Source organism: Fringilla coelebs (genome assembly GCF_963513975.1).
Source record: "Fringilla coelebs genome assembly, chromosome: 5".
NCBI classification, from domain to species: Eukaryota; Metazoa; Chordata; class Aves; order Passeriformes; family Fringillidae; genus Fringilla; species Fringilla coelebs.
Window position 1 is genome coordinate 66,387,546 of NC_140033.1, and position 20,615 is coordinate 66,408,160.

A 20,615-nucleotide genomic window follows, 5' to 3' on the forward strand; every position below is an offset into this window, starting at 1 on the left:
TCATTGTTTACAAGGCTTGGGCATTTACAAAGCTGGGCTCTGGATTGCTGTTACCATTTTTATAGTTTTCTATTTCTGGGCATGGTGTACTTTCCAGAAAAAGAGAATTGTTTGCACAGGTGGCTTTTCACAATAATATGTTTTCCCCAAAGTACCTTCATTATTTAGACAGTGAAGTCCTTGGCTCTGCAGACAGAATTCTTCCAGCAGAATCCCATCTGATCACTGAAATTCTGTATGGATGTGGAATCCAGGGAAATAGACTACACTCTTAGACTATTGACCTGTTTCTTGCCAGTCACTAATTGTTCCTTTTCAAGATGATTTCTTGTCCTGTATTTTATAGTCTGAAGCTTCCATATTAAAGACAGATGTAAGATAAAATCTTCAGAAGTGCCTAAGCCCTGTTGTTACTCAGTGGGGTTTAAGAACAAATTTTTATTTAGGAAAATAATTTATTAGTCTTAAATTCTATCTGTGTTGTATGTAGCAGTGTCAAGAAATGACAAGTTTATAGTTCTTGGATGAACAGTGTCTCTCATATGAATTCACTCTTTGTATTTGAAAGATTCTCATGGTTTCCAAAGGTCATGGCTGAAAGCTCTGGAAAGTGGATTTCCTGTGGTCACAGCAATCAGATGTCTGCAAATGCCTTACACATTCTGCAAGGTATGACTGCAAGTGTGTGGTGCTGGTGTGTAGAAATTCTGTGTCAAAACCAGGTACGGTTATCCAGTTAAAGGCATTGTGAAGTAAGTAGCTTGTACACAAAACCTTAAACAAAAGAGTATTTTACACCCAGAATGTAGTTGTTTGGATACTTGGTCAAGAAAATACAAGTCTGCAAGCAGGTTCCAATGTTGAATGTTCTCTATGTAAATATATAAATATTCTCAGCCTAATTTTATCAGCCTAACACATGTTGCATGGTTTGGGTTTTATTTGCCTCATCGATCATTGGTGTTGCTTAAAAGGTGATGGGTTGAAAATTGTGCAGGCACTGTACTGAGCCATTTGAACAAAGAGCAAGGAGAAGGTTGTGCACCAAAAATAAAGTTGACTGTGCTTGTGGCAGCAGTGAAGAAAGTGTTGGACCCTGCAGCAAATAAACAGACCTCTTTAATGACCATGAACTCTGTTAGTGGTGTTTTCTCTGTACTGTGCCTGCTGGTGTTGGAGTTTGGATGCATTCCTTCCTGGTGGCAGGCATCAGTGGTGGAATGGGCTCTGTGGCACTCATTTAGGCATTGCCAGATGAAAACTCATGTGGCAGAGTGGCCTCATTGCTTTTCATTCTGACTGCACTTGGAGCAAAGCTGCTTCTGCTACAGAACCTCTGAGTAATCAGTCCCTGACTACTTGACATTGGATAAAGGGGAAGAAGGTAAAAGTCAGTGGAGTCCTGAGTTGGTTTACAAAAGGTTTTTGTTCTTGCCTTTAGAACAGCCCTTCTAAACTGATCTGTGGTTTGTTCTAAACTTGATTATGTAGTCATATTTATGTTTGTGCAGCCACACAGCTGTCCTTGGACCTTCACACAGTGTGTACTTCATGCACAGAAAGAAAGATCTTCAGGCAAAACCTCCTGGTCAGAACATATGAGTGTGAGGGGAGAGGGCAAGGATGTGCATGTTCAGCAGAGATGGGGCTGCTGCTGCTCCTGGGCAGTGTGAGCATTCTGCTGAAGCTGTTACATGGATGGACTTGAGGTAATGACATAAATGTGTGAATAATAGGTGTGCAGATAGTTAAACTGCATGTTCCTGAATTCACTTCAAACAAACTGTTCAAAGGAAAATGGGAATACACAGTTATAAACCCTTGTTGGAATGAACAGAGCTGGCTGATAGTTTTCCAAAATACCAAATCTTCCAGAATAGCTCAGTGGAGAGCACCTACACTGCAAAAAAAGCTTTGTATCAAAATGTTAGCTACAGCTGCACTAATGTTTTCCCTGGTACCTGTTGATGCCAGCATTTGGGTGATTCTGGTGGTTCATGAATGAGTATTTCACAATGTGTGCTGACTCACCCCGTGCTCTCCTACCTCCCTTCTCCCCCAGAAGTTGAAGTGTGGTTATGATTGCAGTTCTGCTTTTCCTGCTGGAGCAGTATTGCCATGGAGATTCAGCAAAAGCAGTTTACAAGTCTACAGACTTTTTGAAGTCCCACACTCAGCCTTTAATTCTGATGCAATCGTTGTGTTCATCTGAACCCTACTGGATATAATGAATGTCTTAAGCCTGCACTGAGTCTAGATGCTTTCCTTTGCTCCTGAAGGACAAGAGAGTTGCCAGAACCTACTCTTTTCATCACTGCAAGTGTCAGACTAAGTTTTCCTTTAAAAAACAGAGTAATATATCATCAAGGAGCAAGAAGAGTTAGTTTTCAAGCTTGCTTCTCAGCAGCAGGTGGGAATGCCATGCTTCCTGCCATGGGTGCCTGTGGTTACCCTGCCCAGCACAGGAGAGCAGCACAGGTGTCACTTCTGACTTCACTGTAAAGGTAAGGAAACACAGATTTCATAAACTGCCAAAGTAAGTTCAGTATGTAAATCATTTTCTATTCAGTGCTAGAAATTTCTTTTTACAATGAACCATCTGCAAGCTTTACCTGAAATTGTCACCAACAGAATTGCTATCTGCAGGTGAGAAGGATGCCCCTAAGTGCTCACCAGTCCAGGTAGGGCTCCAGATATAGCATCAACCACAGCTCAGACAAAAAATTTTGTAGTGTATTTTGTCATCCATGCTAAACCTCTGCAGACTTCCAGAGATTATGAATTTCTTTGTTACCTCTCAGTAAAGGTTATGATGTACCTAACAGCAATACCCACTAAACGGATTATTATGGGTATTTATTCTGATTGTAATCCATTTTGATTGTAATCAAAATAAATATACATATGCAGAATGCTCATATGAAAGTAAGAATTTCTAAACAAGTGTGATGCTTGAGAAAATGAGCAATACACAAACCCAACAGAAACTGGGATAAGTCTATTGACTACTTCAAACAGGGTAAATTCTGCTGCTGCTTCTTTGTTCATCTTGTGCAGCCTCTGGTTCCTTGGTGCAACTGTATATTTCACGCAACTCACTCAGCTTCATGTGCTTACATACTGTAGCTTGTGCAGAGGTTTGCCTTCCAGCCATTTTCTTCTGAATATTCAGAACAGGTTGTTGCTTTTTTCTCCAGCCCAACTTTAGTTGTCTTTCTTACAAACTTCCTATGAAGCAAATATTTTACCAAAGCTGTTGCCCAAACTTTGAACTTGTTCACACCTTCCCATGCCCTGCCTTGTTCAAAGATGGTACCCAGAGTTGGCTGGCTCTTGCTCTTCATTTGCCTTTCAGTTTTGTCTTTAGCATGAGGTTTCTTATGGCAGGTAACTCATCTGTTGAGGCATTGTTTGGATCATGGGTTTTGTTTTTTTTTTTTCCTTGTGTTTGCAAACTGTCACAAACCAATGAAGAAAATAATCACTTTGACCTGACTTTAGGTTAGTGCCTCTAGGCAAGATCTAAAGTAAATTCAGAAAGGGGCATCAGGTAGACCTAGGTGATGTGGTTTCTAAATCCTTTAATATTCATGTGGAGGGTTTCAGTCTCTCTACCAGTCACTCTACTGCTATGTGAGCACAGGTGTTCCCTCTGTCCTCCAAGGCAGCCCCAGCTCCTTGCTCCAAGCTAGCTCAGCTCACTGACCTCACCAAGGAGGAAGCATTTTGCTGAACAGGCTCCAGGTTTCCAAGTCAGAAATGGGCAGGGCAGGACATTCCTTCTTTTAGCAGCAGAATTATCTAGGCAGGAGTTCACCTGCAAGCCACTGGTTGTACAATTCATTTTATTACTCCATGTTAGACACCCAAAATGAAAGTGATTCACACAAGACAAATGAATCTTCCATTCATTTATTCACATTTTCCATGGATTTTTGTACATGACCTCAGTGTATCAGAACTAATGAAAACATTAACATACACATTATGTAAAACTTAAGTATCCACTGAAAAATTCAGAGCATTTTGAAATCTACTAACAACTAACAAATCATCACATTCAGCATCTTCATTGGATTTAGACTAGCTCATGCCACTTTAAATTGTTTAATGTCAGGTAATTTCTGCACACAGGCACCAGCTACAAAATTTTATCAAATGCAAATAAGTTAAGGCATCAGAAAGTCAATCTTTAACGACAGTTTAAATGTTACAGTGCTGCAAAGGGAGCTGAACTTCAGTTTCAGTAGCACAGCAAACCTGCTGATTGGTTTATGTTCTACAGTATGTTCATTTGAACTGTAAATTTAATATAAACTTTCACACCCATCAGCCAAAAGGGCTTAGAGGAACACAGTGTTGCCCTCCCAAATTTAACCTTGCATACTGCAATTTAATATTTTAAAATAAAATTCAAGCCAACTGTAACAATCTCCCTTAGAAATTATTCTGGTAATTAAAAGAAGCAGAGATGTTTATTTTCCAGCTGAAACTTCAAAATCAGAGGAGGAGGAATGGCTAAGACACTCCACCATCTACAAACACCTGGAACAATGAAGGCATTAACGCAGATTGGGGCACAAACTTGCATCTTTAATATCAGGTATCTGATATCCAGCTGTTACATACATTAGCAACCAAGACACAGGAATGCCTCCTTGAGTTGGAATTCTGACCAAAATTCTTTCCTTGGATAGCAGGTGCCAGTTTGTTATGAAGGCAGTAGTACACTGATGTCTGTGGTCTCTATGAAATTTGCTTTTTTATTTAAGGCCTTTATTTCTATTTAACAATCTCTGGCCTTTTACAGCATTTCTATATTTTAGTATTCCTTAAATAGAAACTGAAGCATCATCAAAATTTTCTAAAGTGCTGGAAAAGGCTGTGCTTTATACCTGAGCACCAAGTTTGTCAGTGTATGACTATCTTTTCCTGCTTCATAGTCCACATAATGGTACAGTCACCATGAATTGATGTTGATTAAAATCTGCTTTGCAGGGACATTCTTCCCTGTCCTTTTAAAGGCAATTTTCCCCATGAAAAATGTTCAAAATTGTATGTTTATGCATATATTTGACATTCTAATGAAGGTGACATCCCAATTTTTTTCCTTCCCCTGGCTTTACTGATTAAATACATGCACAGAAGAATTCAGGTGTTACTTGCTATGATGGCTAGGGTAAGGTTTAATTCTTTCCAACACAATTTATTATTCATCTACTTATTTTTCCATTCACTCTGTGCCCTCTGCTTGGAAACAGGTCAGAGGTGTACTGTCAGAATTGGGCCACATCCATGTGTGCAAAACCTAACAGCTGCCCCTCTTTAGAGGCAGGCATAAGGAAAGAAGTGTTAAGTTCAGTTTGTTGGTCCATGTTTCTCAGGATGAAGGAACAGTTCCAAATCCATGAGCTTTTGGAAGCAAGCAAAGAAAAGGCCAAGCTTTTATAGACAGAGCTTTTCTTTATGGGATGTACAACCAGAGCTCTGTCTATAAACCTTTCTGTACAGAGACAGGGTTAAGACACTACAGTCAAAAGACAAATGCAAAATTAACTGAGCCCTTGGACCAGAGCCTGGACTAAACTCTTAGGCAGCATTCTGTTTTTCATTCATACACATTTAGACACACCCTGCCAGCTTTGGGCCTCCAATTTAGGTAGCAGCAAGACTTTTTTTAAAAAAAAAGTATATCTTGAGGAAAGCAATGTCACTGACTTTTAATGGTTTAAGTACTTAGCCAGATGCAAAAAGAATCCCCAAAGGCACCAGTTTATTTTTCAGATATCTCAAATGGCATCTAAGCTCCCTTCACACTCCAGTGGTAAAAATGCAATTCTTGTACACTAAGCGTGGCTGAAATGTGAGCAAAGGCCTTTCTGTTGGAACTTTGGTCAACAGGGCTATAGATAAAATCAAGATTTTCCTCCTTTTAATGAAGAGGGGAGAAAAGGCCATAACCTGAATTGTGCAGTGAATTAGGCCTACAGGCAGCCATTTGCTCCCCTGCAGAGCAGGGGCACAGGTGCGATGTGCTGCACCTCATCAAATGGTGTTATTCCTTATTCACTGCCCACAGGATGTCACTGTGCTGGATCACCAGGTCCCCTGTATGAATTGTGTCACACTGACTTTTTTTTAAGGAAAGGGGTTTTTCCTCTGTGTCACATTAGCCAGAGCCAAAACAGCATGTTTGTTCCATCTTGCCAGAGCTGGTCAGTGAGACACATCTGAGAGCAGTTCAAGTTTCATATTATCATCAAGCTCTTGGAGAAGTCCCAGAGTTGGAAGCAAAGTAGAAAAAGTTACTAGGGAAGGAGCTTCCAGCAAACATTTGAAAAAAAAGAGAAGGATTAAACCACCAAACACAGTCTGACAAAGTTGAGAGCAAAACCAAGACCAGAATGAATGCTCTGATCCCCAAATTATTGCCACCTGGTTAATTTTATCACAGCTGAAAACTAAGTTTACAAATTACCCCATGCTCCCCACATGCAACAGAAAGCTTCTGGCAAAGCTGAACTCTGCTGCTTTGCTTAATGCAGTGCAGCATAGCATTTTTATCACATGGAAAAATACACACTTGTGCATGTTCCTCCTGGCTACGGCAACAGGCAACAGAAAGGTCTTTAGAAGTCCTGAAGTTTGTTGATGGGAAGAGCTCTCTTCAGCAAAGTACCAGCAGCAGGAGCAATGCAGCACGTCCAGCTCTGCCTCAGCTGGGTTTTAGGACTAAGGACAAACACCTTGGAAGGACCATGTGGAAATGCAACCCTTTGTTCTGATCTGTCAGAAGCCAGGGGATGCCAGTGTGTCCAAGATAAAACTGTCTTCCAGTTGTCTGCTTGTACCATATTGCACATCATTCACTTGTTGCTACAGTAAGAACAGAACTGGCAGTTCCTCTGGAGGAACCACTACTGTCAACAACACTGCACAAGCAAATTCTCTTTTAAGTATCTGCAGTCTCTGAGTCCTGAAAGCACATAGGTCTGCAAGGGTACAGACCCAGAACGATGGAGATCATCACTGGTGGGGTGCAGTACTGTCACTGAGCCTAAAAAGTCAGTCTCACCAGAATACAACAGACCTATTAAAATCTGCAGTATAGAAATAGTTGCAACAGGTAAGCTTGAACATCCTCCCTTCCCAAAACAGGAGGTGCTTGCATTGTATTAGTCTGTAAGGAAGCTCTGGTACCATGTTTTTGTACTCAGATTTCTGTCCATTTGGTTGACTGGTGCTAAAAACATATGCTTGGATTTACATCCATGTGCTTTATCCAGAAGAGGTCCTGCATTTAGATACTGAAAATGAGGGAGAACAGTCCAACACTTGTGTTCTATTAAAGCTTTTATTAGCTAGTTTAGCTTTTCCTCACATCATTTTTCCAGAATTCCTATAACAGTTCTTAATATCAGAGTAAAGAATTAAATGTTCAAATGAAGTTACGGAAGAAAAAAAGAGCAGCAGCAGTTTGGCAATAAATCCTCAAATTATGGACTGCAACTTATTTAAGCCTCCTTTTTCTCCAGTAAGATTTTGTGCAACTCATCTGCATCCTCACTTGTTTTCACTCTTATTAGCATAGTGACAGGAACAGCTGGATTCTTCTCATCGATGGGTGGATTAGGAACACAAACTATAAGAACATTGTTTTTTCCGGTTCTTGTGCATGGCATCTTAGGTGGAATTAGAACATTCAACAGGATATTTCCTGCATTTGAGGAGGGGAAAAAATTACCATTAGCTATTTTCTACCTTTTACTGCAATACAGCATTAGTATAGATACTAACTAGAGATTTAGGGTGGTGTTTGGAAGAAAGGCAATTCACAAACATCATGTATGTTTGTCTTCTTCTTTCCTAAGCATCTATTCATGGCCATTGTTCTCAGATTTCTTTCCTCGCTAGAAATGAGAAAATCTCAGCAAATACTGCATCCTCCTTTTTTAAATGGAGGAACCTGAATATCAAATGATAGTAGGGGGACACAGGACAAAGGGAAGGGGACAAGGGAGAAGCAGCAAATGAGGAATCCAGTCACAGTGCTTAGTTTATGCCAAGTTCCTCATTCAGACCACCAGAGGCAGTTCATATGCAGAAGCAAAATGTTCTGATACAGACAGACATGTTAATCTGGACAAACCAGGGTAAAACAGGTACTTTGTATCCCCAAACATACACCATAGCCTTTCACTTCTTGCACTGCCTTCATGTGCTCTCTTTTGTAATGCTCACTAGAGGCATCCAAGTGTTTGTCAGCATTCTAAATTATTTATGAAAAAAAAAGCAGAAAGTTTTTCACTAATTGTTTCTGTTAATGCTATGTAAAAAAGACCAAAAAATCCTAATGCTTAGAAAGGAATTCTGATATCAAGACCTGTTATTGGGATAAATGTACTTACCTAAATTGGTATCTGCTCGTACTAAGAGTTGAGTTTTTTCATTTCCTGCTGGTTTTAAATGTAATGTTCCTACACCTTTTTCTTTAAATTCATTATCCTTTTTGTAGAACAGTTTGCACCTGTGGAGAAAAAAATAAAACCCAAATCCTTGTTTGTGCAGCCATGTAGAGATGAAATAAAAAGATATCTCCCAGATACATCTATCCATCTGACTCACAGTAACAGTAACCAGGATTTAACATGCTGAGTAACCTAAATCTTTATTATTCTTGACCATGTTTCATGTGCTAATGGACAGCACTTAAAGATCAAAGAGAAAGTGAATTATTTCTTTTAGTATTGAAATGATAAATGCATTACTTTCAAGGAAAAGTAAAAGGCACAGCAACCTGTACTCAGGGCCTGTGAGGAGCAATAAATGTAGGCTACTTTTTAAAAAACTAATTAGAAAGCCATAAGAACTGGCTGTATCATTCTGAAATTATAATAGGACTTTAATGTACAATTTATAAATACTTTTTAAGTGAGGCTGTAATAAACCTAAAGCCATTTATTAAAAGTAGCACACGTTTTTCAGATAAGCTAATGACTTTTTGTAGCAGGACAAATTCTGTGCTGAGCGTCAAGCAGACACGCAATTACTTGGGACTACTGAAGCTCTGAAAAACTGCTTCTAGTGGAGCCAGTTTCATTTTGAGCTTAGAAGCACAACTTGTTCACTCCTTTCCAGAATAATAATCAGCATTTTCCAACTGAAGAGTCATATTTTAGGCTGTGCAAATCCACCTGGTGGATTTTCCAGCAGTACTGTATAAGGTTTCTGTGGTAAAGGCCCAAAGTCCTGCAACTTAACTGTACAAAACCTGATGAAGGCAGAAACATCTTCACTTGTTAAAAAAAAGCTGATCACATGTACAGCATAAACTATTAGAGTTGTGTCCAAGATACAGAAGAATTTTAGTAAGATCTTACATACTCCTGCCTGTAATTAAATTTTTTTACAAGTACATATTCTATGTGGATTCCTAACAAGCTTTATTTATTAGAAAGTCAGGGACATGTCATTAATTATGTACTGCAGTGGTGAAGAATAGCAATACACAGGTATTTTCCAAGTTAAAGTCGCTTACTTCTTTGAGTAGAAAGCATCATCTTCTTTTATTTCATTAACAATGACTTTTGGTGGCTCTTCTTCCTCCTCTTCCCCTCCTTTAAATAGAAAGTTTTAATGTGTTAGTGTTGTGAGCACAGATTTTGGCACTGTACTGGAAGTGCCTTATGCCCGCCATGGTTGACAAGGACACGTGGCTGGTCAGTGACAGCCAGAACACCTTTCAGTCCATGTGTACTCTGCAGCAGCTTCAGCTACAAAAAAAAGGGTTATTTGCTTTTCATTCAGCTCTTAAAGCAACTTCATCCTCACCTCCAGTTTAAGTGGGATGAAAATACCCAATCCATACCAAACAAACACCAACATATATAAAGCTTAGTAAGTCAAAAGCTTCTATTCGAACCAAAACAGTTTTCACATTTCAAAGAGTATGCTCCACAAATGGGTTCAAGTAAAGCACAGTAAATAGTTCCAAGAGGCAGATTTCATTTGGGGGAAGGGAATTAGTTGCAGAATGACAGATATGAGATAGTGGCAGATTATGCCTTTCCAGCCCCTCAACTACTGGGATTTCTATCAGCCCATTGTATTCAGCACAGGCAAAGACCAGAGTAAAGCTGTCAGGTACTATGTAACCTCGTTGGCCTCCTTACAATCTATTAAGTAAAATGGATTGAACTGTTCTCTATCTCGTGCTTTTTACTGCAGGGATCTCTTGATAAACCTACTAGGAAAACCAGTGGGATTGAGAAGTCCAGCAGGCTGAAAGGTGAACATACTAGCTGATTTAAATTTCATCAATTCCTGTCCTCAGATATGGGATTATTTTGTATATTATATTATATAAAGTACAAATCTGACAGAAGTATGCAAGTCTTGATAAGCCCATACTTTTGGTGTTGCTTACATAAGGCTGGGTTCTCCTGATTAGGGGTATAATTCTGCACTTTCAAATTGAAGAATGATGATGATCACAGAATACAGAATTTCTTGAGCTGGAACGGACCCACCAGGATCGAGTCCAGCTCCTGGTCCTGCCCAGAACACCAACCATCCTACCCTGTGCCTGAGAGGGTTGTCCAAGCGCTCTTGGAGCTCTGGCATTCCCTGGGGAGCTTGGACAGTGCCTGAACACCCTCTGGGGGAAGAACCTTTTCCTGATATCCAGCCTAAACCTCCTTGGACACTACACCATGCCATCATCTCAGTAACTTAACATTGCATTTTTTTAGGATTCTTAAGTCACATACACTCACAGCTGACCATTAAAATAACTATAAATAGAAATACATAGAATTTACCTTTGTCATCATTATTGCCACTGTCTGTTTGAGCTTCCAATGAACTGGTGGATGCTGCAGTGACAGATTTGGCCTGGTTTGCATCTTTTCCAAACAACCCTGAATTCCCAGGAGAAAACGAGAAACTACTAAGTGTTCCTGAACCGAGGGAACACAAAACAGAACTGTCAACACTCTTGCCAAAACTAAAAGAGACAGTTGATGTAGCTCCTAACAACGGGTCTCTTTTTTCCGATGCAGCTTCAGGTTTTTTGTCTGAGGTATCCTCAGTTTTGCTGTTAAACAAAAACGTGGAGCCTTGCTGGAGCTTTGAACTGCCAAACACAGGAGCAGCCTGCGGGCCAGGGGTCTTGCTGCTCTCGTTCTCGGAGCTGCTGTCGCTGCTGCCCCCGTGCTGCTGCTCGATGCTGGCCAAGTAGCGCTCGTAGTCCCTGAAGATGGGGCTGAGGTCGCACAGGGGGTTGCTGTTGACGTGTTTCACTATCCAGTCGCGCACGGAGCAGTTGAGGGCAGCCAGCTGTTTGTGGTAGGAGCCGGAGCTGGGGGCTGTGCTCAAGGTGCTGCCCGACGAGCAGGGCTCGCTGCCGCCGTTGGCTGTTGGGCTGGCTGCCTTCTTCTCAGCGAACACGGCAGCAGTGGGGCCGTTTGACACTGGGGATGCTGTTACGAGAAAAATCACAGAATTACAGGGGATCCTGAGCTGGGAGGGACACACCAGGATCATCGAGTCCAGCTCCTGGCCCTGCCCAGGACACCCCAACAATCCCACCCTGTGCCTGAGAGCACTGTCTAAATACTCTGGAGCTCTGGCAGCTTTGGGGCTGTAACCATTCCTTGCCCAACACCCTCTGGGGGAAGAACCTTTTCCTGATATCCAACTTAACTCATTTGCTTAATAAGCTCTGGTTTAAAAAATAACACAGATGCTTTGCTGACGTAGTGAGAAATGTGGCTTAGACCTTTTATTTTTTACCCAGAAAGCACAGCTCTCTTAAAAACCTAACATGCTCAATATGTCTTAAATCACTCATCCTTACTTAGCTGAGCTCCTTCTTTTGGGCCACCACACTGTGCCCCAGGTACTCCCATGCCAGTGAGCAGACCCAAGTTTTCATTTAGACAACTAAGTTAGGGATAGACAAAGTAGATGGAGCACACTGTTGTATTAACAAAAAAAAAAAAAATCCAAAGACATCTTGTACAGAACATTAAAAAAAATACATGTTTTATATATTGCCAAAACCTTCAAAATCTTACAACAATCTAACAACTTCAGCAAGCTGTAATGCTTATTAAATCAAAAAACTCAACTTATCTCTTGCCATTTGTGCTTTAAACCACCCTGAGTGCATTAGCCCATAATTTTACAAGCTTTTGAGCACTTCTGTATAAAAAACCCTAAGAAGCAAACTAGAAAAAAATCTCATTGAATATTTCACTTTCCCTTAAGTTATTCCAGCTCACTGAAATCCAAGTTACTCTAAAGTTCAAACTCCACCATTTCTATTCTAAGGCATGGTGACTCCAAAATTCTGTGGTGGCAGGGTTAACATTTCTGCATGTCCAGCACAAAGGGACAGAACTAATATTCCTCAGGGAATTCCAAAAGAGACAGAACTAATATTCCTCAGGGAATTCCAAAGCATGACAGCTCAACATCTGAAGTATTTAAAATGTCTTAAAATGTAGGTATAACGGTAACAGATAGAATTTTAGAATGACTGTCTGCAACATCAGCTGTACGAGGAAAAAAGATGAAGACTTTAGCTATGCAGCATGTATTTTTTAATTTAAATTCAAAGAACTGGGACATGTCACCAGATGCTTTATACCTTTTACAGACTGCCTTATGCCAGTGCCTTCCATTTCCATCTGTGCCTAGAAAACTTTTACCTCCAGTATTAGAAATATTAATTTGGTTGGCACCTCTTTAAATTGCATGCAGATGAAAACTTGTCCCTCCAGCACTCTAAAATAATAAGAAATCATACAAAGAGGTATGAAGTCTCAAAACCTTAAAACACAACTATATAAGATGGTCTAAATTTGTTTTTTCACTACTAAAATAACCCTACAAATTTTATGACTGAAGGTGTTGATAAATGTGTGTGCTTATTTAAAACTTACCAAATGCTGATTGTGTTTCGGAGGTGCTCTTCAAACTGCTGAAAGAAGGAGTACTAGAGACACCACTGCTTCCATTAGACAGCCCTTCCAAAGGCTTTATTCCTGCACCATTCCCAAATCCACTGAAGCCTCCTCCTCCTTTTCCAGAAGGCAATACAAAGCCTTTAAATCCTTTAAAAGCTCCTCCACTTTCAGACTGGGGAGAAAAAAAAAAGAGATGACCAGTTACATACATTTTCTCCACACAAATTCTATCCTCATTTAATATTCCTGGTATCTTTGGTTTCTTTTTCCCTAGTTCAGTGTGTCATTCCATGCATTACTGTGTCAGCTATGCACACAAAATTAACAGCTTCCTTATGACACACTGCTACTGTTTTTAAAAGACTCAGATGTTTGGTATGAAAACAAACTGGGTCTAGGATGTGGATACATGGAAGTTGCTCAGAGCTGTGGATGTGTTTGACTACCTATTAGACATTTTGGTAATCTGTAATCTGGTTTCTCTTTAAATAACTACACAAGATTATGTAAATTTCAGGTTTATTTTCAACAATTTTTAGCATTTACAATGGCAGTCAAGAGCCCAATACTTTAATCCACTCATCACTCTGGAGTCATCTATGAAACCTCTAGTGATTTGCCCAAATTATTCCAATGTGACTGACAGAAGATGCAAAGACAGACCCTACTTGACCACAAGATATCCATCTCTGCAACCTTTCCATTACCCACTTCTAAACACTGTCTTTGCAACTATATTATTTTATGGTATAGTTTCTTAGGTGTTTCTAAAAGACAAAGTATAATTAACATGCAAATAAAGCACTGCAATTTTTAGGCCTTTGGAGGTAATGAACTTTTACTACTCAAAAGTGAACTTCAGTGTCTCTGGAAAACCATCAGAAGAGAACTGCTTCCAAGTTTCATCTGCTTTTGCCATTGAAGAAATGGCAAAGCTTATCAATTTTAGGCTGTATTCCAGTATCTGATCTTGTGGCTATGGATCTCTTTGCTTCCTTTTGTGTTCTCTTTTCCAGTGCAATCCTCTGCTTCTCATTCCTAGGTAGGCATTTTTATTGTGCTTCTCTCTGATCTGTCCCACCTTTCTCTCTGGACATCCCAGTTAAACTGCTGTCTTTTTCACTGCAGCACTCTGCTTGCTCCATGTAGGAACATCAGTAAGTTTCAAGTTGACCTTTTTGTAAACATTTCACAGGTTTCTTACACAACTTCAACTGTCCTGCCATCTCTTCTACGTTTCAGATTTTGTCCAGCCTGTTATCCTGGTTCTGGCTGGGATGGAGTTAATTTTCTCCCTAGTAGCTGGTACAGTGGTGTGGTTTGGATTCAGGGTGAGAAGAATGTTGATAATGTTTTAGCTGATGCTGAGCAGTGTTCACTGCAATCAGGGACTTCTCAGTGCCTTGTGCTCTCCCAGAGAGCAGGACACAAGGAGCTGGGAGGGAGCATGGCCAGGACAGGGACCTGAACACAGAATGTCATGGCCAGCATAGAAATGGGACAGGGAGTGGCTGGGAGCAGCTAATCGCTGCTTGGGGATGGGATGAGGTCAGTGGGCAATGAGCAACCTTCTGTGCATCCCTGCTTTTTCTTGGGGTTTATTTCTTTCTCTTTTTTTTGTTCCCTTATCATCATGATCATTGTATTCCAATCATTAAACTGTTCTTATCTCAACCCAGGCTTTTATCCTTTTTTCTGATTCTCCTCCTCCTCCCACTGGGAGGAACAGTGAGGGGATGCATGGTCCCTACTTGTCATCAGCCCTTTTACCACCTCTAACAGCTTGCTTCCAGTCTCCTGGCTACTTCTACAACCCATCTGGTCCCCTTTCCCATTCTCTTCTATTTATCCTATTCCATTTGCCCCTGAATCTCTCCTGCTCAAGCTGTAGTTTATGTTTTGCATCACCTCCTCCAAATACAATCCTTTATTTAACTGTATCCTCTGCCACATTTGTGGCTAAAACTACTCAAGGCATTAGTGGGCTAAGACAGCTTCCTCATTTACAGTGCTTGGGCTGAAGAAGGAAAATCAAAAGCATAGGAGAAGGCTGTCAAGATCTTAACTGTGCCTAGTCCCATCCAATCCTAAAGCAATCTGTGTAACACATAAAGCTCCAGGCCTACTTCTAACATGATGCATGCCCTGTTCAAAGGATGTCTGGGAAAAATATATTCAACAAAGCATTGTCAAGGATTTCTGAAATGGCAACAATTTGGCTGGACTGGGATAATGCTTTCACAGGAACTAAATCTGTAACAAAGGCCAACTTCCTCTCAATTTTCAATGTTAGTGCAAAGAGTAGATGGCACTAAAGCTCTTGACAGGGAGGCAGGAAAAAGAAAGCAGCAGCATTCTTAACAAAAGAGATGTTTCTCATTCTCAGAGCAGCTTAGCATTTGGGTGTTTACTAATAAAGCTCTGAGCCATCCCCCAGCCCTCCAGTACGGATAACTAATAACTTTGCATTTCCATACTTCCATCTCTCCAAAACATGGAAGTAAAGCAGTAAAAATGCTGTTTTACCTATTTGCAAACAACATTGTGTCTGAAACACACTTTATTTTTACTTCAAAAATATGCAAGAAAACCTGCTCCCCAGTCAAACTAGTATTACCCTTTTTTTGCCTTAGCCTTATTCTTAGCATGGAGCAGTAAAGCCAAAGATCATATGCACATATGACCTGGTGAGTTGAAATGAAAACTTTATTCAGCATCACTACAAACCCAAGGAAGTAAAAACCTGAGCATGATGTTGTGTTTTGTAACTGAGTAAAACTCTAGCACTCATGTTCAGTGACAGTGTTACCTCTGACCCAACGTTTCGGCGCTTTGCTTTTTTAATTGCTCTGTTCTTCAGGACCTCTTCACTTGCCACAGAGAATGTTCCCACCTTGAAGAGGAAGGTATGGAATCATTAGTGGAATATTCAAAATGCACAACATGAAGAGATGTCTGAGATCAGATTTTGAACACAACTCTAACACTGCTACCAAACAAACAAGGGAAGCCCACTCCAAAAATACAGCACTGTCAATCAGCTGAGCAGCTACCGGAATGTGAGCTGATCCTTGGAAAACTTTCTGGTTGTGCACTACATTTCTCTCTGTGCTATTTCCATTTTATTACAAGAAATAACGCAAGTTTTGCTTTGCTTTTTAAAACACAGCTCTAAGACCTCTCTGCTGAAGGGAATCTGTCAGTAATCCACAGTTTGGAGCAGATATATGGAGATGTGGGCTCTAAGGAAACCTCCAGCAGCTTGCTGTGGTTCAAACACTAGCAAAGACAGCTATGGCTCAGTACCACCCTGCAACAAATGAGGAAATCAAGTTTCCTTATATTCAAATTCCTGGAAGAAACAGTTTTCTTTTTTACATTTACAGGCCTAAGCATTTAATTCTTTTAGTTGGACAAAAACTAAACCAGTTTGTTTAAACATGAGCCATAAGGAAGCATGAGACATTAAAGGTGAAAATGTCTTTTTACAATCAGGTGGAACATACCACTTAACTATTTGCCTAATTCCTCTGGCTGTGTGGGGAAATTCAGCTAAAATTAACATAGCTCTAAAATTACAGATCCTCAAAAAAAAAAAAACCAAAAAAACAGGAGGCATACAGAGCATTTATCTCCAGAAATCAAATCTGCTTTTCCTGTCAATTCAATAAATACCTATCACACATTTGAAGAGTCCAAAAGCATTTTAACCAGCCTGGGGTTCCCTCTAGAAACATGAAGTTCCTTTCCCCAGAACTTTTAACCAGTTCTACTGTAGGTTTTATGCACAAGATACACAGCAAATGTAAACAGCTACTCTACTACCTGCAGGCGTGCATGGGGGGAACTAATGTGAATTTTACCTCTTCAGCTTCATCCTCCTGGTCCCAATTTCGGTCAGTCAGCTCCTTTTCTGCAATTCTCTTTGCCATTTTTCCCCACCTGTGTGGAAGAAACAAAAAATCCTAGAAAGGATTGCACAGAAATTAAATTCTTAGTGGCAGTGATCTTCAATTGGTATTCTTAGAACAAAAAACCAGGAACTGCAGTTCACGTAGAAGCAAGTCAAGTTTGGAATGACAACTGAAAACCAAATGTTGTTTGGTTTTGCCACCAAATGTGACAAAAACAATCAGCAGCACTTGAGATCAAAGTTGTGGTGATCAGCCATATTCAATCTTAAATTAAAGCAACAACAGGAATGTACAGTTCAGTTATGGGATAGATTTTCTTTAGCAGCTGGAAAAATTCCTTTCAGAACCATAACTCATATACTCTCTTTCTGAAGGGCTCAAAAACCCCCAAAGCTGTGGTTAAAACATTCCATGTTCCACTCCACACCGCCTCAGGGTACCCATGCAAGCAGCAAGAAAACAGTGAGCTGCTTTATAACAGCTCAAATAAATACTAATGAGGACCCACTGAACCAACTGAGCAGAGAGCTTGGTTAAGACTGAAGACAATGCCCTCCTTTAAGAAATTGGATTGGTCGGCCATTAATAATTTGAAAATTTAAAAAAAAAATACAAATAAATGCGATTGGCTTTCCTACAAAGTACATATAAGTCATGCCATGGATTTTAGAGCAAACACTGTAAGAAATCATCATTTTTCTGGTTATCACTGTGATGTAAAGCAAAATCAGCTTTGCAGAGGGAATGTCTGTAACTGTTCTGAGTCCCATTTTAGTAAAGTACAACTTATGAGCTGTGTACAAAACCAAAGAAAGAAAACATGGGAGCTGAAGTCAACCTAAAAAACCTGGCAAGCAATCATACTACTGGAATTTTATGTGAAAAAAGAGGTATTTTACTAACTATGGTTATATCTTCTGACACTAAATATGAAAACTTTCTAAAGGAAAAAGGTAGTTTTGTTTGCAATTTAAACCTCAAGCAAGCACAACAACTAAAATGCTTCCAAAACCCCCCTGGGTTTGTGATTAAGACCTGCCCAGAAAAAATATTTAAAAATCCACAAATAGCTAAATTTCAGAGCCAGACATTGTAACAATACATTTTTACAAGATATCTTGTTTATATGTTGAAACATTTTAGAACAGTACATCCAGCAGCACAGCAGTCTTGGAGATCACACTGCCAAGTCCTGAATTTTGTCTGACACACATCACAAATTACTAGGTCAAGTTACTAGAGCTTCTGGAAGCAGAGGAACAAAGATTGGCCTGTGTATACATATTTAAATGCCCTAATCCACTCTGTCCTGGAAGTAGACATCCTTGCTTGATAATCCCTGGGAGATCATTTCAATCTAACCCATTGAAAAGCTAAAAAAGAAGTTATTTTAAAGTCACCTTTATATAAATTATTATCTAATTACATAACTGTTACGTAGAATGTATTATATTATGTAATACATTTTAATTTTAATTTTTAATTTATAATAATTAAAAGTACTCTGCATATATATTCTGCATATATTCACATTATGTATATTATGTATATAATATAGTATTATTTAAATGTATTAGTTTCATTTTTACATTAAATATTTGAGTTATTGAAAGAGCACATTAATTACAAAGCCTGTCCCCCACCAAAAGAGGGAAAACCTTGTTGACCTAAGCTCCAGGTTCTCTGTACCCGCCTGTGTTTACAGGTTCTCTTTAAAAGCATTATAGAGGATCTAACAGAGAATATGAAGTGTTTTCTATCCCATGAAACAAGAACCAACACAAACCTTAGTCTGGTTGGTGTTCACAAACTTCACCAAGTTTTCAGAGCACACTTCTGAACAAGCTGAGATAGAAGTATTTTGAGAAACATACCCAAGAATCACAGACTATCCTCAATTAGAAGGGGCCCACAAGGATCACCCAGTCCAACCCCTGGCCCTGCTCAGACACCCCAACAATCCCTGCTCAGACACCCCAACAATCCCTGCACAGACACCCCAGCAATCCCTGCACAGACACCCCAGCAATGCCCGCACAGACACCCCGGCAATGCCTGCACAGACACCCCAGCAATGCCCGCACAGACACCCCAGCAATGCCCGCACAGACACCCCAGCAATGCCTGCACAGACACCCCAGCAATCCGTGCACAGACACCCCAGCAATCCCTGCACAGACACCCCAGCAATCCCTGCACAGACACCCCAGCAATCCCCGCACAGACACCCCAGCGATCCCACCCTGTGCATCCCTGAGAGCGGTGTCCAAACGCTCCCGCAGCTCTGGCAGCCTTGGGGCCGTGCCCATTCCCTGGGGAGCCTGGGCAGTGCCCGACACCCTCTGGGGGAACAACCTTTCCCTGGCACGCAGCCTAACTCCTGTTCGATTAACAAGCCCTTCTTGTTTAAAAACAACACAACGCAGTTGCTTCGCTGACCTACAGAGCTGCGCCCAGGAGCTTCATTGCCCTATTTAGCGCAGCCGTTCGCCAGCGAGGCTCCCCTGGAGGTTCGCAGGGGGCGGCATCCCCCGAGTACCGAGGGGCCGGAGCCCCGGCGGTGCTGGAGGCAGCGGGGCCGGGTGCCGAGCCCCGGCGGTGTCGCAGCGCTGTCGCTGCGGCTCCCGGCGGGAGGAAGCGGAAGCCGGATGCCGCCGCGGCCACCCCGCGCCCCCGTGGCCGCGGCGCTGCCGTTCCGCTTGGACTCCCGGCTCCGCTCGCTCCGCGCCGGGGACGCCGCGCGTTGCCTGCGCACCTCACAGAGCGATCGGCGCGTTCCGAACCCAGCGAAGCCGCACCGGTGCGACCCCCCCAAAACCCCGCCGCCGCCGCCCCGCTCCCTCCATCCCCAGCCCGCGCTCCCCTGCTCGGGTCCCGCTCGCGCCCGGCCGCCCCTCGCGCCCCCACGTGCGGGACCCGCGGCACTCACTCGCTCGGGCGGGCGGTTCTCTCCCGCCGCGCTACGCTGCGGGGCCGACGCTGCGGCGGGCGGGACGCAGGGTCTCCTCGCAGGCTGCAGGGCCCCGGGGCGCGCTCAGCGTGCCCCGCTGTGCCCCCACAATCCCCCGATGCCGTCCGGCCCGGCCGCCCCCTCGGAATCCACCGGGAGACGGGGTCGGTGGGGCCCAGAGCCGGAACGCCGCGCCCGCCGCCGCCGTCCCGCTCCCGCCCGCACCGCGCGTGCGCCCGGCGGGGGCCGCGGGGCGGAGCGGGGCCGGGAGCTGCAGTACCCCCGGCGGCCGCGGGCGGCGCCCCAAAGGCCGCTGTCAGGGAACGGCCCCTCCCGCGCGAGCCGCGGCGTTCGTCACTTCCGGCGCGAGCCGCGGTCCGACCGAACTGTCCCGAAATCGGGGAAACAACCCCGGAGGTGGCCTGGCGGTGTCAGCCGGGCACTCGCCTTGCCCCGCAAAATTCCGGCCCTCCACACAGCAGCTGATAAAAAAACCTTTCTCACCAGTTTATACACTTTTATCAAGTTAATTTTCGCTGGTTCTGAATTATATAATTCATTATTTTCAGCACGGGAGGCGCCTCAGGGCGGCTGAGGGCTGAGGGTGATTGTCATGGGCTCTCCTGTGCCCACCGCTGCTTCCCCTTCCCTGCCGCTGGTTCATTTTCCCCGTCAATTTTTAATTAATTGCTCTAATTAATCATAATCAGGATAGTGATTATAAGCAGTGTGCTAGGCCTGTAGGAAAGCACAGTCCAGAACCCTGCTCACTTGTTCCGG

General features: G+C 42.2%; 1 protein-coding gene across 3 annotated transcripts; it reads right to left on the reverse strand.

Moving 5' to 3' along the window:
* Nucleotides 1-3,951: 3,951 nt before the first annotated feature.
* Nucleotides 3,952-20,051, reverse strand: NUP50 (nucleoporin 50). 3 transcript variants are annotated; one of them, XM_084206851.1, is made up of 9 exons: nucleotides 19,325-19,522; nucleotides 18,672-18,730; nucleotides 16,835-16,913; nucleotides 15,781-15,864; nucleotides 12,948-13,143; nucleotides 10,821-11,480; nucleotides 9,539-9,617; nucleotides 8,409-8,527; nucleotides 3,952-7,717 (listed from the first exon to the last, which is right to left on the reverse strand). In XM_084206851.1, the coding sequence occupies exons 3-9, from the start codon at nucleotides 16,901-16,903 to the stop codon at nucleotides 7,515-7,517; spliced, it is 1,410 nt and encodes a 469-aa protein (XP_084062977.1). In that variant the 5' UTR covers nucleotides 16,904-16,913; nucleotides 18,672-18,730; nucleotides 19,325-19,522; the 3' UTR covers nucleotides 3,952-7,514. The 3 variants fall into 3 exon arrangements, with proteins under 3 accessions (XP_084062977.1, XP_084062975.1, XP_084062976.1); XM_084206849.1 differs by lacking the exons at nucleotides 18,672-18,730; nucleotides 19,325-19,522 and adding an exon at nucleotides 19,815-20,051; XM_084206850.1 differs by lacking the exon at nucleotides 18,672-18,730.
* Nucleotides 20,052-20,615: the final 564 nt, after the last annotated feature.